Source organism: Pezoporus wallicus, unplaced genomic scaffold (assembly GCF_028554395.1).
Source record: "Pezoporus wallicus isolate ANWC-B61680 ecotype Strahan unplaced genomic scaffold, APGP_CSIRO_Pwel_v1 contig_4710, whole genome shotgun sequence".
Classification (NCBI taxonomy): Eukaryota; Metazoa; Chordata; class Aves; order Psittaciformes; family Psittacidae; genus Pezoporus; species Pezoporus wallicus.
Genome location: NW_026640647.1, coordinates 1,090,133 through 1,109,638, shown reverse-complemented (window position 1 = coordinate 1,109,638; position 19,506 = coordinate 1,090,133). Strand labels below are relative to the sequence as shown.

The window sequence follows — 19,506 nt, the reverse complement described above, 5'->3', positions numbered from 1 at the left end:
AAGTGACAAAGGATAAGCCTACCTTGCCGATAGCAAAATATTTTGGGACATTTTCTAATAGTAAGACTCAAGAGGATATGGCAAAATGAACAGACAAACAAAAAAACAAAAACCTGCATAGCTTGTTTCATAATTTTCTAAAATTATTTGCATTATTAAGTATTATACATCTCTTACCATCTTCATTCAGGAACAATTTGTTGAATCTTAATCCACTAGGCTCTTTACCAACGTATCTGTGCACATACTCTGTGCCAAGATCATTAACAGCAATAGCATATTTCAAAGGTTTTACACAGGACTGGAGACAAAATGGAACTTTGGTATCGCCAACAGAATGCCTGGGAAAAACAAAACAGATTATGAATTTCTTGTTTGCCAGCTGTAGCAAGTACAGTGGTAAACGCTTCATTCTATAACATATTAGGACTATTAATAAAAGACTCCCAAAACCAAATGCATATTACTATTAGGTCTCTTTTTAAACATGTCAAAAAGCTTTAAAGTCTTTAACAATTGCCTCCGTAAGCTAAGCATAACAAAGTCAGGTGCTGGTGATTACTTCAAATATAACAAAATAAACAATGTTCAGAAATGGGTCTGTACCAGAGAAAATAAAATCACTTCAGACCTCTAGCACACTTACCCTACTCAACTGTAAACACATACTCTACAGCTGACATGAATATAGCCTCTATACAAACCCAAGCTTATATAAACAAAGATGAGATTCAATTCAGTTTTAGAACTTGAGGGCAACAATTAAATAGCTGTATTTACATTCCCTTTGATAACAGCATAGGTATTTTATAGCAATTATTAAATGCTATCTTTTGGACAGTTTACTTTCAACATCTAAGACTGCATCAAAGAAGGACTCATACAAGCATCATATGCCCAATCTAGAGCAAAAGGCTCCAAGCAACCACTTGTCTGATGGCAAAAATCCAAAGTCTGCTTTCTTCTTTTTTTTTTTCAGAAAGCTCACAAAACCAATTTGTCATTATAAAAACTAACATTACACACCATTAAATGTTATAAAAATTAACATCATAAAAACTTTCATTAGTACCTGTTATAGTATCCAAAACAAAGCAAAGTGCCAATTTAAAAATTGTGAAAAGGGAGAATATTTTTACTTTTAAAGCTGTTTTACCATTAATAGATTATAATTCAGACACTTTAGCAGGAAGCTGAAAAAGACTTCAGCTCACTTGTACAGCTCTTCCCCTACAGATTATGAGCCATATGCTCTATAAAAAACAAACATACAGGACATAAGATAACATTAAAATGAACACCAATCCACAATCACCATAAGCAAGTCTGATGCTCTTTTCAGGAATGCCTCAACACCTAAAAATTGTGTCAGTCAGAATACGCAGTGTAACCTATCAAACTGCAGGCCAGCAGAGACATGCAAGCTGATGAGTATCTCATATTGTCTAGTCACAGAGGCAGACATGAAATAGTTTACCTTACTTCTCAGATAGTCGGTGTGAGACAGCCCTTTACACCAGCTCACAACTGTCTCTTCTACACCAAGTTATGAATGAAGGAAAAATAAAAGTAAGATGACTCTAGCTACATTCAAGACGTATATACACCCTTACAGGACAAAGTTCCATGAAACTAAAAAGCAAAATCATGTTAAGCTCTGTACAGATTCCCCATCTTTGTTTTCTTTTTAAATATGGATCAGATTTTTTTTTTTTTTGGTGACATACAGCAATCACATAAAAATCGTACAGTAAGAACATTAAAATGCAGAAAAGGTATTAACTTTCAAGTACATCGTGACCTGCAGAAAAAGTAATACAGCCTGGGGCTTGCATACTGTTAGACAAATCTTCAACCTCCAAAGATTAATACTACATAAGCATTGTCTCTATCCTGTCCTTTCATAATGATAATTACATACAGCTTCATTACTGTTTGGATCTTAAACGCAACATAATCCAGCTTTAAATACAGTATTTACGAATAATATTTAAACAATATTTTATGAGAGCAAAATAATTCAGATAAACAGAAAAGTTGAAAAAAGTTAAGAAAGATGACCAAGTGTATTTTACTTCTTTAACAACTCCAATAAATCTTTTCCTTTATTAAGCCATGAGATAACATGAAGTGCTGTATATGTTAAATAGTTCAAGTAACTGAAATAGCAAAATCTAAAAGTTAGAATATACCTCTGTCCGTCCACTGTGCAAAGTGACACACCCCACAAATCAGGGCTGAACTTGGCCAGTTGTGGAATATAGTCAGCAACCTATTACATGAATAAATAGAGAGACATTACAACATCCAAAATGTTTAACTATGTGTTAATAAACATTAATTAAAATAAATGTCAATGGAAAGGATGCACAACATACAACTGCATTATTCCACTAATAACCACCTAGTGTACCTAAAATTTCATTAGAAATTATTATACTCATATTATATAGACGATTATAAAACCATTTTTTTCAAAGTGCAAACTTCAGCACATTCTGCAAGGAATCCCTTCTGTGTTACAGCATGTTCACCTTTTCAAAACACATAAAACTTTAGCTTGTGACAAAGTTCAAAGGTATTCAATTTATTTATTAGAAATAACCGTTAGAATAAATTTTCATTATGAACACAGGTACAGTGTTGGCAATTATTTGACACACAACCTAGCCAGTTGTGCAGGGTAGCATAATTTTTTTACATACTGCTTAGTCTGACAAATTGTACAGCGGTTTTATAATTTATGCATAGTTTATGTAAAATAAAGAACAATGCTATTTCTCATTCTGATCTCAAAACTGTAAAGTCTGTTAGAGGTAAGAAGCTGTATTTCTAACACAGTTTAGAAGTTGCAGACATAACTGAACTTCCAAAACTATTTAAGCAAGTTATCAATTTAACATTTTGCTAAAACATTAAGAAAAACCTGCCCACTTAAAGAATGAAGAATGTATTTGGTTAATATTAAGAAATCTACAGAAGTCTGAAGTTGAATTTACAAAGAGGTTACCTTCCCTCCAGATTGCTTTTTAGCACTTTCATAGAGCTCATCAATATGTGAAGTAAACGACATAAAATCTGGAATGACAAACTTCCTCCTGAAAGCTTGAGTAAGCAACACAATGTTACTTTGTACACACCTGCAAGAAGTTAAAAATTTATTAGTATTTTTGACAAAGTACTGCCAAAAAGCCTACTTAAGTAGCAATTACATGCTATTTAAATAAGGACCATCAGTCCCTTGTAGTTATATGTCCACAAGAACATGTCTTTACTATGCAAGTTTGTTTTTACATTATTTACAAACGTGTCATTGCATTCATTCTTACGCCTTTTTACTTAAAACTCTTCTTTGAGGTTTCAGCTGTGAGGCTGTCCTGCTAAACACTATCAATTTGCCTTCAAGTAGCATCTAAACTTGCATAAGGGATCTAACCAACCCCTTTAAGATCAAGACATGAAGGTCCTCTAACCCAGCTCTTGCCCAAGTAAGCACCAATTTCAGAGTCAGGACAAACTTCCAAGGTTCAGGGTTGGTCTGTCTCACTTCCAACTAGTTTCTCCATGAATGGAGCGAGAACCCTGCCAACAAACCAAACTGGAATAAGGCTCCACTCGAGCGAAACCTGTGGAGTTACTCAATAACATCTTCTAAACTAAGCAAAAGTTAACAGTGAGCAGTACTACAAGTCTCTTGCTCCAAACTACCGCCAGTTAAGGCATCTTTGCTGCCTTTTAGCCCAGAACACAGTTATATTATCACCCACACCCTCCAAACATCAGCCCATCTGGTACATTTAAAAAACTGAAGAATTAAAAAGGAAAGAAACAGATGAAAGGGAGGACAGAAACACAAGCCGAGGCATGCTGCTGGAAGTGGTGTGCCAATGAGTGGGGACTGAGCAGGAGCAGGGGTGGGAACTGGAAGCCATTATCACGACAGTTAAAATATGACCTGATAAAGGGTATTAACAGCCCCATCCCAGTGCAAGGAAGAGAAAGGGAGATTTAACACCAAACAGTTAACACATTCATACTCTGCTTTCTGGCAGTAATAACAAAAGAAACAAACTGTTAATACAGACAACTGGAAAATTAGGAACAATGAAATAACACACTAATTTTTAGGGAAATGTTTCCACTTGGAATAAATACTTCCAATAATCTTATTATTAAAAGTCATTATCAGTTCAAAATTAAGATGCATGAAGACCAATGAACAGACAGAATGATCTTTCCTTTGAATCCCCTCTCTTTTTTTAAACCTTCAGGCTGAAATCCTTCAAAGGACTTGGGAGACTTTATCCCAAACTGAACTAACAGCAATTTCAAATGCTGGCAGGCACTGCTTTCCAAGGGCAAACAAGAAACATTTGAGAATTTTCCATTTCCATTTTCAGAATTGCTCCGTAATACACTTGTTAGTCTAATACTGCAGTTGAGCCGGTTTTGTTGCAACTTGTTATGCTTATCCCCTCCTTTTTTATTTATCTTGTAAAAAATCCTGTTTTGTTTCCAGCAGCCACCAATTACAGTTACTTACTCCAGGTGCAACAACCCTTTTTTGACAGTAATTAGTAACAGTTAAGGCAGCTAGATGTGCAGAAGGAGTAACAACATAACATGCTCTATGTTTAAAATTCAGATGCAGCCTTACATTGTCTGTACCACCCAGACAGCATTAAGCACTCTTCTTGGGTCACCTACACCTATTAGAACAACTCAGTAAAAAGCACGGAAAAGAACAAGAATACAGCATGCACTGAAATACAACCCTCTGAAACCACACTGCATTTTTGAAAAAGGAAGGGCTTTTACGCATGTACTAACTTACAGCAAGTCTAGGATGCTCACTTCCTAGAGACTGAAAATCACCGCAGAAACTGCTATGCTGGTTAAGGACACTACCTATTTTTGCAAGCAGATGCTGTTCCCAGAATTCAGCCAAGGTCAGTGTCTGGGTATTTATCCTGCATACCTACCCTTAACCCAGGCAAATTATATGAATTTACAGACTAAACTAAATAAAGGAGTTTAACTAATCTAGATGAGTATTCAGAACTACCCTTGCATAGACAAAATAACCTAAGTCCTGGAAAACTCTAATTAACAGGGCAGTAATACTTTCAGTCAACACAACACTAGCCTTGACAGCCTCTAATATTCTGCAACTGACATATCCTCCCCATCAGAGTTTCCAACCAGTTTACGTCCCAGGTAACCCTTCAGAGATGAATGGTCTCAGGCTGAGGGTAAGTGCAGCAGCAAGAAAAGATAAGGAAGGAATTTAAATAAATATATATACTGATAAATAAAAGTCTTTCTACAATCAAATTCGACAAACAGCTTAGGCCTTATCTCCCACATACTTTAGTGGTGTTCAAGATAGGTAGACTAAAAACCTTCCAACCTCAAATTCTTCCATTTCCCCAAACTTTATGATCTCAACCTAAAATATAAAATTTGCCTTGTCAAATCCCAACCCTAGTATTTCTTTTTCTATTTGAGAACAGGTCTTCCAAACTACAAAACTTCCCCAACACATTTGCTATTGAGGATTAGGATGTGAGTCTTACCATCTGTAACAACTTTCAGCAACTTGTATAACCTGAATATAAATTTAAGTTTTGGTTGGGTTGGCTGATGTTTAGGTTTGGTTTTTTTTTTTTAAACCGAATCTTTGGGCTTAGCATAAAGATTGAATAATTTTGTTTCCTTTATCATACAACTTGTTACGTTTACTATTCTTTTTAAAGTTCTGTCTCACACTGCTGATTATTGCTTCCCTACACAAGTAAATACTTGCTAAAATAAAAACAAAGCACAACAGCCGGCACTCCCAGCTGAAGAACTGTTCAGCTATCTATATAACTGAATGGAAACCTTTTCTCCTGTTCTAAGAGCTACAGTATAAGCATTACGGAATGTAAAACTTTATTTCCAATGAGCGAGATTAGGTCTGTAGAAGTGTAAATATATCTATTAAACATTTCAGAAGGAAAAGTGATGTCATTTTGACAAACAAAGTATTAATATTACAGCAGAAGTCCTCTGCATCTTCTGTCAAAACTTTTCTAATTGCTCAAAGAGGATGAAAACATTTATTAATATCTGGGTTAAGGACAGCTCAAATTAAGGTTTTGCTCAGGATTTGCTACCTAGACTGAGAGCAGCACAGCACCTCAGCAACAAATAGATAACCATGTCTGAGATCCAGCAACAGATTGTCTAGCTCAGAACATAAAACTTATCCAGATTGCTGCTTCCTACCCACAGATCATAGGAAATTTGGCTAGCAAGACCACAGTTCTAGGTCAATAAAGCAGGACAGGCATCACCTCATGACAAAGCCAAGTGAATCAATATGAAAAAGAATTGGGTTTAAACCTTAGTTGTAACTATTACTCAGTAGCTATCATCCCATCCAAGTGTAAACCATTTTCAAAATAACACAGTTCCGATAGCCTCACGCCTTCTTCTCACCCTAATATTGTCAGATAAGAAATAGGGCTTTTTGCAAGTCTTCTCTTTTTCTGTTAGAATTCTGACGATTAGTGTGTACAATCTTTCGTATTTTTTGAGCTGCCTAAGTTTCATCTAACAGTAGTTAGAGTGCTACTACTATATTAAGTAGTACCATAAGGTACCAAAAAAAGAGAAAACAATTCGCAGAGCAGACTAACTAGCCCGCTGTTCTGCTTTCAGTAAACATGCTGCTCCCAGTGAGGTATCACTCATTCTACAAGGACCATGTTATGCTAAATAGATGCAACATGAACAGCTAAACCACTCTCTCCACAACATGCACTACTGAAGCCTTCAACTCCAGAAACTCTGGACATAAAAGATTAAAATCCCAAGTTGTTGTGCCTGTAACTGGGATTATTTTTTTTTCCCCCAAAGTTTTATTTAGGTGGAGAGCACTATAAAGCAAAAAATCTCCAAAATAAAGCAATTTTAGCCAAATTGGAGCCTAATGTTTAGAATCACTAAAAAGATCACGAAATTTCTGTTAGAGGCACAGATGCGTGAGGTAACGTATTGTACAGGTAATTTCTAATGGACTTCATCAATTCAGGCAAGCTTATGCTAACACTACTCCACGTCATTTATCCTTAATGCTTTACATGATGTAGCAACTTTGGATTCAAATTCAACAGAACTATACCACTGACTTTTAAGCTTAGGGAACTGAAGCTTCAAAGTCCTAAGGTAATTACAACAGAGTAGATACATTATTATATTTCACTCCTTAAATACTTGGAGAAGAATAAAAAATGCAGGAACCTTGCACAAGTCTCTACATGGCAAATGCAGTGTGCCTGGGAAGAACATAAAACTGAAGTTGGGGGGGGATAATTTATAAAAAATGTTAACACCTGCTGCTGTGCAGAAAAATCTGCTACGTGGAAAGAGATTCACTTCTCCACCCTCTGTATTATGTCTTTGTTCAAAACTCTTCCTACATAAGAAGCAACCCATGTAAGATTTCTAAAAATTATCATATTAACATCACTCCTCTAACAAAGGGGATCAAATCCTAGAGCTGGGCCATAAAATTATGCTAATCTTGCTAAATTGCAATCATGTGCCTTTTGTTTTAATGTGGAGCCTTTGCCTAAAAACATAATCCATCGCTTACTACTACAAACAAGCCTTCTAGTAGAAGTGTAATGCATAATAGCAAATGCATTTTCTTTCCAGTCCAACCACAAACCCAGGAAGGTGCCCAACTGTAACAAATTAAGAGTTTTTACTGCACTGACAAATAACCACTAAAGACCTGGTCTTAGACTTAAATACAGGAATACAGTTAGTCCATGATGTACCTTTAAGATGTATCCTACATTTGATTAAGGAGTTGACTGGTTTGTTATCTTGTCACACAAAATTTTTTCTCAACGTACTTCCAAAAATGTTTAGATATATATACATATATTAAAAACCACATGACATATATACTTTATATTTACATAAATCATGTAAATATGTAAGTATATGTCATATACAATATACTTTATATACTTAAGTGTATATACACTAATATATACATATATGTAATATATATACACAATACACATAAACACACTTTTTTATACAAGTACGTATTTTAACTTGTTAGAGGAAACAGCACTAAACAGCATTCATTTACAAATTAAAAACAATAATATACAGCAGCAAAAAATGTACCATTTTGAGAAAAGTATACTTTTCACAAAAGAAGCAAGTTTTAGATATTATGTCATTTACCCTGCAAATGGAATAAAGATACAGACTCAAAAAATTCTACAAATTTAATGTCAAGATTTAACAGCCTCTAAACTTCCAATCTTTCAGCCCACAGAAACTGTAGGCAGGGGAGCAAAGGAATGTGCTTGGAAAGAACTGAAGACAACCTGAACAGTGCTTATATTGTTCAGCTACCTAACCCCAGACTTCTCTTAAAAAAAAAAATAAAAAAGCACCACTAAAATATGGCACACAAATCTTTTCCAAAACAAACCAGAGCAGTGACTACAGTCCTAACTGCTCTCATCTCTACATATCCCAAAATTTAATGTCACTCTATTTTTCATATACTCACTTTTAGAATTAGCTATGGGAGTACAGATATATACTGTGTATACATACAGATACAGTATATGCAGACATATACTATATCTGTACACCCAACTTCTCGCTACACAGAAGCGGCATCCTGAATTCCTGATTAAAAACTGGTGAGGCAGCGAGAGAGAAGTTTTATGTACTCATACTAAATACTCCCTGCTGCCTCAATCAATTCATTTGGCATCTGACCAAGAGTTGAAGGATGGGGTCAGATACACATGCAAACAACACTGATACATTAAACTCTTGTGGAGATCACACAATCCATCTGCTCCACGAAACCAGAGAACAAACTCATATGAAAATAGCATCAGTAGGAGTGTGCGTTTGACTCCCCTTCTAGTTATGCATAGATATATATACGCCTCTCCCAATAGAGCAGTCAGTAACACACAGACAATATTCATCCAGAATTATACAATTACATTATTGACACAAAGTTTACTTTTTAAAAAGGTCTTTGTCCAGCATAACGCCATCTGAAGTTGTTTGAAGGGTCAATCTTAACATATCCATGCATTCTTTCAATCGGGGATCAGATGTACGCAATCCTGTAGATTTGAGTGCCTATTACAAGAAAAGAATAATTACTAAAATGAGAATGTAAGTTTTTACTATCAAGTTCTCTATTGCTCAGCCTCATTTATCAAGATGAGAGCCATCTGCTACTGCGCTCTCAACACAGAGACATTTTGACAGTTTTTTTGATCCTTTCGCCATTTTCTTTTGCCATTTTGGCTGCATCTTATGTAAAAGGATTAGTCATTGAAATCCACAGTGGCCCAACTGCATTTTACATGTGTGCAAACACTACAGACACAGACACAGATGCATTAAAGCTTACTCTTCTGCACAGCAAAGTAGTAACAATACAAGTACACTCATTCTCTTAAATACAGAAACATTGGGGGTGGGGGAAATTAAGTTACATTCCTTGCTGCAGCTATCCATGTATAATAAATTCTTTGCTTTGTATCCTTGCATTTGGAATGTTTCATATAGCACTTTCATATAGCACTCCAGAGCGGTAAACTTACAGTTATGAATTTATGAACTGGTATTTTTTCTTGTCCTTCTGCAATAGTATAGAAAAGTAGATCTTCTAAGCTAGGAAGGAGCCCTTGCTTCACTTTACTGGAAAAAAAAATAAGGAAAAAAGACAAAAGACAAACTAGTGCATATTTTTCTTTATATGCATTTTTGCATTATTTACAAGGAAAAAGCATATTTACATTACCAATACAGCTGCTACCACTAATTTCAATGCGCACTCTTATTAGTGAATACAAAGCTTAATTCAGCTTTAAATAGGAAAACAACAGTAATATTACAAGTAGCATACATATCCTTTACAGTGCCAAGCATTCTTAACTGCAATGTAGTCATATTTTTACTAACACGGATTTATTGCTCAGATACTATTTAGAATTTTTTTGGAGTAAATTCATCACTTTTCCCTCTTCTTGATGTCACCAAGGATAGACGCATATCTCACACAGAGGATAAAGATTCAAAGACCTACACGCCTCATAATAAAGCTGTAAGAGCAGATTGACCCAATGATTTTATAAGCAAGAGGTGATAAATGCATATTATTTTCACCAAACTAGTCCTGCTTTTAGGAACTCCTAATAGGAGTCCTAAAGCCCTTCTAGAAGCTTATGTAAGCCACATCAGTTACAGTGAAAGCAAGTAAAGCTATCTGCATAATGCAGTAACCTGAACCAGCTCAGGCAGCAGCAACTCATATCATGCATATTTATCAAGGTTAACATGCAGTGTAGATACATCTTCAATGGTCACTATGTTTATCAAAGGAAATACACTGGCTTTCCAAATATTCTATGTGTTAGCTATTTTACTCCAAAATACGCTTACTGTATGTCTCTTTGTCATAACTTACATCTCCATTTTAAGTGAAATGTGAAGGAAACCTACCAGATTAAGCATCGAGATTCCTTTCAAGAAAGAAACCTTTTAATACTGACAGCTTTCCCTCAAAGTCTTTGGATGCTATCTATTGGTTTAACCTTGGAGTTTCCCCTTTCCTTGATACTCCAAAGCACCCTGCAGCAGGCAGGAGCACAAGACAGAACTCAGTTGTTCACACTTCCCCTGTTATATACAGCATCATAGCATAGACTTCCAAAATGTACACTTCCAAACTGCTTGGGGCAATGACAGCAAAGGGCTTCGGAGCAACTATTTTAGTCCTTTGAAGTGATCAGATTTGCTTCCAGACAAAGTCAGTTTAGAGAAAGCCAGTGTTCCAACGTTTGACAAACAAAAAATAAAACCAAAACAGTTTGCTAGTAAACATAGAAGTAAACTAACTGAAAAGCAGAGTATGTAGTCCTACATTATTTTAGCTAACAGTTCTAAAGTTCAATCTTATAATTTAGTAACACTGGCAGTACTTTGTTACTATAGTATATATACTTTGTTACTTAAATAATATATAAAATCTTTTAATTAATAATTTTTCTACTTACATAAATTCAGTATCCATTACTATAAATAAAAATATATAAAGAATTAAATAATTTTTACTGCCCTAAACTAGAATGTTCAGTGGCAATTTATCTATTTTTATACACGCATGCATATGCGTACAAAAAGCAGGTCTAAAGTTTTCACAAGACTACTAAATCTTTGAATACCAGTACCTAGGGTTAAAACTACAAAAATAAAATACTAAGCACAGATCCTAGGTAAGCCAGTGCAATCTCACAGACTGACATTTAATCCTCCTTCCTCACCCAGAACTAGCTTATTCTAGCTCAACAATAGGCCAGATTTATGATTGGTTTTGATGAAAATCTGATTACATCCAAGTACCCTTTTAAATTTAAGACAAACTAGACTGCACTTGCCTCCCTCCTTTCCTCATAACTAGCAGTGAAAACCAGTAGTAAAAATCTCCCTTCTCATTTTCCAATTTATTTAAAACACTGTACTTACATACTAAGAATAGAAGACAGCTTTGTAAGCCAACAGAACTTTCTTTGTCTTCCAGTCTGGTTTTTGGGTGTTTTTTTTTTAAATGATGCTAGCTGACTAATGCACAGACAGGCTGGCAATTCAAGCAAGACAAATAACTTGCAACTACCTCAAGCAAATCACTGAACAAAATTTTTCCTAAAGAAAATTCAGGCCTTCCATGAAACACATTGCGCTTTCAATCTTTTGAGAACAGTACATCCAGTCAAGCCAGCAGAACCAGAACTACCAACATACCAATTATAACTTCAGCCTGTACCTGCAGCATAACTCTGCAGCTATGGACTTTTTTACAGCTATGCCGAGTTACAGCCTACACCCCTACACACAGCATTTAACAAAGTTACCCAAAATGTTGACATTTCGTGTTTTAAGGAATGTCTCTGCCACAAGATTCCTTACTCGATTGCTGAAGGTTTGACAGAGAAAAACTTTCGTATTTCACTTTGACAAGACAATCCAGGGAACACATTGAGTAATTTTAACTGACAACCTACTTAATTACAAGTTCCTGAGCAATTACGCAGAATTTAACAGCTGTTCCAAATGTGGAGATTTTATCTGGGAGGGTGCAGAACAAAAAAATTCCAACATCTCAACAAGATTTTTACATGCTTCTTCATGAGATTTTAATCTATTAAAAAGAGATGTGCACCTTTCGCAGCATAAACTATCTCTTGACGTCGTTTCTGTATCTTTCACATCTGCTGCTGTTCAATATTGGGTCAGTCAGCCTAATTAAACAATGGATCTGCACTAGCTGGCAAAGCAAAGAGGATGGCATTCAATATATTTACAGAAAATTGCTCTTTGTCAAATAGTCCATCTTTTGATAAAGTTTATCAGTTAAATAGAGGTGGAAAGGCTTGCTCTGCAGTTTATCAGGGCAGTGATGTCAGTAACTAATGTTTGCCTAACCTAAAAGCTATGTTTTGGCACCACGAGCACACTTAGCATGATAGTGCTGTTCAACAGATGTTTTTCAAGTCAGGGAACTTGCAATTTTCACAGCTGAATTAAAGTGGAAAAAAATCCAGTCTATTTCACTCCATGAATTATGGCTTATGATCCTTATTTCCCTTCTTAAAATAATAATAATTAATCACCAGACTATTACACAACTAGACTTCTTCAGTGGTAATCCAAGCTGTGGACTAGAATTCTGGCAGAGGCTTCACACTGCTTTTTGAATACACACACACACACATATATATATACACATACACATATATAAAGCAGGAATTCCAAGCACAAGGACTTTGCAATTTTTATTGTTCCCTCCTTCAGCTCCTCCTTTTGCATCAGTACAATACTTATACCAGATTCCATGGAGGATTTCATTTTTACAAAAACTGAATTAGAATCACTACAATATAAGAAATTAAATTCCTACCTTGCGCTTGAAGATGCAACTGCTAAAATGCAGAACATGATTTATGGAACAACAAAACATATAAAGATATGATACAGGTAATAATAATTTCAGGTTCATTGTTAAGGCACCAGTCATTAAAATGAGGTCACAACTGTCCCCAGCAACAGTCCCTCAGGGGGTCTGTACTGGGACCAGTACTGTTTAGTATCTTTGTCAGTGACATGGACAGTGGGATTGGAGTGCCATCCTCAGCAAGTCTGCAGCTGACACCAAGCTGAGCGACGCAGCTGACACACCTGAAGGAAGGGATGCCATCCAGAGGGACCTAGACAAGCTCATGAAATCAGCACACATGACCCTCGTAAGATTCAACAAGGCCAAATGCAAGATACTGAACCTGGGTCAGCGCAACCCCCTGTATCAATACAGGCTGGGGGATGAAGGGATTGAGAGCAGCCCTGCTGAGGATGACTTGGGATATTGGTGGATGAAAAGCTGTACGTGAGGCAGCAAAGTACACCCGCAGACCAGGAGGCCAACTGTATCCTGGGCTGCATCGAAAGAAGCGTGATCAGCAGGTTGAGGGAGGAGATTCTGCCCCTCTACCCTGCTCTTGTGAGACCCCACCTGGAAAACTGCCTTCAGGTCTGGGAGCCCCAGCATAAAAAGGACATGGGCCTGTTGGAGTGAGTACAGAGGAGGGCCACAAAGATGATCAGAGGGATGAAGCACCTCTCCTATGGAGAAAGGCTGAGAGAGCTGGAATTGTTCAGCCTGGAGTACAGCAGGTTCCACAGAGACCTTATTGCAGCCTTTCAGTACTTAACAGCAGCCTACAGGAAAGATGGGGACAAACTCCTTAGCAGGGCCTGTTGTGATAGGACAAAGGGTAATGGTTTTAAACTAAAAGAGGGCAGATTTAGACTAGATATAAGGAAGAAATATTTTACTATGAGGGTGGTGAAATACTAGAATAGGTTGCTCAGAGAGACGGCAGATGCCCCATCCCTGGAAACATTCAAGGCCGGGTTGCACAGGGCTTTCAGCAACCTGACCTAGTCCAAGATGTTCTTGCTCACTGGAGGAGGGGAGGATGAGATGACCTTTAAAGGTCCCTTCCAATTCAAACTATCCTATGATTCTACGAAAGCTGCAAGGGCTGCAACTCGCAGTTGTTAGTCACTCTATCTAAAACAGGTATCTTAAAGACGTTGTCACCATACTACAGATGACCATCTCCAACTAAGAGATACACACACCCAAGTCACTAAATAACTATCTTCTGTTCACTTGCATAATTAGCCACTGATCCCATAAACACTGGTGGATAATCATTTATTTACTTGAGAACTTCCCAAGATTCAGACAAAACTATGTATTTATAAACCCAGACCAAAGACAGACACGCTTTAGTAGATGTCAAAGTGTTTACAGTAAAAACAAGAACTGTTGCTTCAAAACCTTAGCCTCTAAGGAAGTTATGAAAGGTCTACTGAAAGCGCAGTTTCTTGTATCTGTCAGTGTGGCAGCCACACTCTGACAGGAGTAACAGTGTGATGAACTATACAGTTCCTATACAACTGGTTCCTTTACAGTTGAATCTGGCTTGGATGCAAAAGCAAGATTAAAAGACATCTCCAAAATTCACCTCTGTCCTTAAAAAGGAGTGCTACCACTTCCTTGACATTCTAAGGAAAGAGAAACAAATAAAAAACCCCAACCCAAACCGAGACCAACACACTTCCATCAACCATTTGCTACATTCCATATACTAGTACTCATCAGTATTGCAATTTAGCTATACTTTAAAAATCAGGGTTGCTCACATTTTGCTCCTCTCTCTCACCCTCATAAGGCCTTTAAAATTTAGAAATAGCTTAGACTTAGGTAAACTACGTTTGATCCTACTACTGTCCAGTATAAGATGCAAGAACAATGCATACTTACACTGAAAGTAAAAGTGAACAATACACAGTTATATCAAAAGTAAAAGTAAACACTAATAAATACTATACAAGTTTATAATTTAGGACTGTACTGTGTTATTCTGTTGTAATTATTTAGGCATGGACATATAGAAATGATTGCATTTTAATCCACAGCCCTCACTAATCAAAATTACCAGTGTGTGACCAGTCTCAGTTTAAGCTGAAATATTTTTCCTTTCCAAAAGGAAAGGAAATTTCCAGTTTCAGGTGGATGCACAGAGTGAAGACTGGATAGCAGGGATTAGGAGGTGGTGGAAAATATTCAGGGAAAAAAAAAAAAAAACAACACAGAAGGATCTGGTTATGCAATGGGATACTAGTTATTTCATCAGCCACAGGGCTCATCATTTATTCTCTCTATGAGGAGTTAAACTGTTCTACATTTCTGTATACTTTTTGCACAAAACATTTTAGGTTTTCACTTGTAACTCCCACTCTGTAAATGAGGACTGTCAGGCAAGCAAAGAAGCAAGAAAATCTTAGTGCTGCCTTTTGACACTGTAGGTTATTCCAGTATCCTAGAACCACAACCTTACATGCAAATGGGGGGGGGGGGGGGGAGGTAAACCCCCAAAACAAACAAAACAAGGAAAGCCTCAAAAGGACTACTGTCTTCCCAGTTGGGCCCACAAACCATCTGCCAAACACAGCTCAAACATTATATACTTCTGGATTGCAAAGCGCTGGAATCAGCAGAACACAGACTGCCCTGACTTAGCTCAGCTGTCAGCTTAGAACTTTTCTTCCAAACCCTGTCTTAATACAGTGGTGATGACCACATGCAATGTACCATTTACAAATGCTTAAGGAAGATTTTCATAATTCTGCATCAAGAAAAGTAAGAACGAAAGTATCCAGCAGCCTGGCTAACACATCACCAGGAATTCCTGCAGAGCTGGAACTGAAAAGAAACTGTTTCCAGTTTTTCACTTGTTCATAACTACATGCTACATGTCATATTTCCTTGTTCATTTTGCAGTAAGGCTCAAAGAATGAGCATTTGACTTTCAAATACATCCTTCTGTCAAAAGCCAAAAATGACTTAAAGTGTATAACTGGTTGTGACTACATAGCTTTACCAGACATACTAGAAATGACAGGATTTCCCTAACTGATGCTAGCTGTAGGAAGCTGTTATAAAAGCTCAGGTTAAAATCATGTTACCCCTTTAATATATTACCTTTTCAGCATTCTCAGAACCCCCTCATAGTTGGCACACTTGTTTTTTATGGTACTTTCTGTATTTCTTATTGAAAACATAAGTACAACCTTTATACACACCTACTTCAGACACAGCTGAATAATTTTTGGTTCAAAATGTTACATATAGAGCTAATTGAAAGACTTCAGATACGTTGAACAATTTTATAACTACAATAATCATAATAATACACATATAATTGCGTTTTATATTCTACATAGTTATGTAACCTTAGTTGCACGTATTTTTTAAAGGATTTTGACAGCAGCAATTTTAAGTGATACCTTTAAAGAAGACTATATCCCACTGAAACAAAAGGCTTGAACAAAGCTGAGCAGCTAAGACACTTACTGGAGAGAACAAGAAGAGAGCTTCTTTTCCTGCCTGCCTGCCATGCTGAAGTAGAAGTTGATGTTAAAAGAAAACAAACCCAAAACCACAACTCAAAAGCAGAACTATTGATGAGTTAAGGGCTGCAGCCTTCCCAGCTGGCTTTGTGGAAGACTTCCTCTTAGCATCAGGGTAACAGAGACTTTGTCCACTATTAAAACAAAGTATTCCTTTATTGGCCTTATTTCCTCTGTCTTTTGATTTTTATATCTAGACAATAAGCATAGCAAAGCCTGGGAAAGTGACTTCAGTTTAGACTTTAATTAGGCTGCCCCATAAGCAGCACAAAGAAGACACACAGGCTGCCTACAGGAAAGCCAAGGGTCAAGCTCTGAACACACACAAAGGAGATGTGTCTTCATGGGGATTGCAGTTAATCTGCCAAACTTCATGTAAAAGGTTATCAGCTACTAAGTGTATCCAGGTTCAAACAAGCAATGGAAAATCTGTCAGACGGGGAGGTGAGAAATGAACAAGGCTTCTTCAAGAGCTGCATGATGCTGAGGACTACCAGAGCAGAATGCTTGAGAGCCATCAATCCATTTACCTTGTCATTATACTCTGTGTTTTCAACCACTGGTCATCACAAACTGGAGCTGATACGCTTGTCCCTGACCACTTCTGTAAAGAGTATTTCAGGTTCCTAACGAAGGAATATTAACTTCACAAATATATACAGTCTTATTCTATTACCTGCATGTACCTTTGTCACGTAGGGACATATCAGTGCTTCTTGGCACAGGGTCGCATTCTGTAGCGCCTATTAACATTTGTGGCGTTATCCATCCCTAGCTGCACTAGATGCAGACATGAAGACAGCGCTGCTAAACTTCCCGGGCAGAACTACACACCATGTATACCGCCTTTAATAATTAACGTGAGATGACACAGCTTTCACTTCAATAGGAAAACACCTTTTATGCAAGTAGCAGCGCTAGAAAAAGCCACACTAGCGTACGCTGGCTGCGAGCTCCGAACCAAGACACGGGCACGGCCGTATGCGGAAGGGACGCCGAGCCCGGTGGAAGCTCAGGGTGCGGCAGGACGCGAGTAGCGGCAAGGGCAGCACCGAGAGGCACACACGCTCCTCAGGCCACACGTCTGCTCGCGCTTCCTCCCCACTCCGAGCCCGCCCTCCGTGCCCCGCGGGACCCCACCTGGCCGGACAGACCCGCACCGCGCCCCACGAGCTGCCCACAGACCCCAGCCCGCCGCGGCAGGGCCGCGGGAGAGGCGATGCCCGCGCTTCGCACCTGCCGGGACAGCGGCCCCCGCGCCCCGCCCGGCCCCCTCCCGCAGCCACCACGCGTGCGACTGGAAGGCGGCGCTCACATGGCGCCTCCGCATCCCGCCGCCCGGCCCAGCCCCACCGTCCTCCTCGCACTCACTTCTCCCCCCCGCCGCCGCCTCCGGCCAGCTCCTTGCCGCCGCCGTGGTTATTGTTGTGGCCGCTGTCGGCGGAGGGCTCGCCGGGGGTCGGCGACGGCGCCTGCGCTCCCTTCCCCGGCTCCTCCAAGGCTCCCTCCGAGCGCGTGCACAAACCCCTAGCCGAAGGCGGCGGCGGCGGCGGCAGCAGCAGCCCCGGGCCGAGTATGGCACCTGCGCCGCGCCTGGCGCGCCCGGGGATCCCCGCGGGCCTCGGGGCGGTACTTCCCGCCCTCTGGGACGTGGGGGGGGGGGGAGGTAGAAACAGGCTGGGCTCCCTCGGTGTCAGGTTTAGGTTGTCATGGAAACGGGTGGTTTACTTTTTTTCCCCCAGTTTCATGTTTTTCACTACGAAGCACATCGCCTCTCCCGGGCCTGAGGAGCGGAAAGGCAGGCACCCCGGTCTCACCGTCAGGCGCTATAGTAAAGTGCTGGAGCTCATTAGAAATGCCCTTAAGGGGACTAGGAGTTTCCAAGCTCTTGAGACCAATTTAGACCCGGTTTCCATGCACTTGCAGCAGAAGAAGAATGGTGTAGCTTGATGTCAAAACTTGGTGGAGGCCAAAGCATACAAATTTAAAAGCAAACCAAGAAGCAAAGGACCTGGTTGAACTGGGTGCAGCTGCTCTTCCTGTTCATCAAACATTAATCAGTGTGAAAATTCTGCTCCTACTCATCTACAGGTCTCAGTTTGGGAACCACCGACCCATAGTAATGCGACACCAAAGGCCAAAGTGGGAAGACTGGCAGAAAATAACTGTAAGGCTTCAGCACAGGGTATAAACGTCACTCCTTACATATAGTTAAGCTTCTGTCACAGCATCTCAGCATGCTGCTTGCCAGTATATAGCATCTTGAAGTGATGGATTTCGCAGTTACTCAGTGAAATTTTTTGCTCACATAACCAATAGCTAAATTTGTCCTAGATGAGTGCAAATCTATATTAGTAAATTGTACCCATTATGGGTAACAGTAGAAGAGGAGCCCTGCTGCCATCCTAATTCATCAGTAATGCCAACACGGAAACCAGTATTGAAATCGTCGCTAGTTTTCTCACTTCAGGAGCCGTCATTTTGTGAGAAAAAATGTAAATACATCTGGAGTTCTGAGCCTATTACTGCGAAATTTCCTTGTGAACAATTTTTTCCCCATCATGCTGGTTTATTTCCTTCGGTATGTATATTATAGGAGAGGTTGGAGGTGGAGAAGTTGTAGTTCTGAGTTAAGGTGATCTTGCTGCACATTTTATTGGAAATCTTTTACTCTGAAGATACTGATATTTTAGTTTCCACCACACACCCTCCTCCCAGATTGAATGTTTCAGCTGTCTGGGCATATTTAATTGCTCTTAAATAAAGCACAGAGGGTTTTTTGTTACCCGTTTTCCACGCACTCTGAGTTTGAGACAATCACTACTAATAGACATCATGAATAGCCCTTGCTTATACTTACACAGCAGCACAAATGCCCACAGGAGTTCCCTATGCTAATAAATTGTCACAACAGCCATGAAGGGT

At 38.8% G+C, this 19,506-nt stretch overlaps 1 protein-coding gene across 1 annotated transcript in view; it reads right to left on the bottom strand.

Moving 5' to 3' along the window:
• GLS (glutaminase) overlaps nt 1–19,061 on the bottom strand; it is a 67,462-nt gene extending 48,401 nt beyond the window's left edge. The window contains exons 1-7 of the mRNA XM_057419763.1: nt 19,047–19,061; nt 17,953–18,224; nt 9,648–9,744; nt 9,056–9,177; nt 3,011–3,140; nt 2,193–2,272; nt 178–341 (exon numbers count right to left, since the gene is read on the bottom strand). Of these exons, the coding sequence (XP_057275746.1) occupies nt 178–341; nt 2,193–2,272; nt 3,011–3,140; nt 9,056–9,177; nt 9,648–9,744; nt 17,953–18,224; nt 19,047–19,061 (880 nt within the window). The remainder of the gene's footprint in view (nt 1–177; nt 342–2,192; nt 2,273–3,010; nt 3,141–9,055; nt 9,178–9,647; nt 9,745–17,952; nt 18,225–19,046) is intronic.
• Between the last annotated feature and the right edge of the window lie 445 nt (nt 19,062–19,506).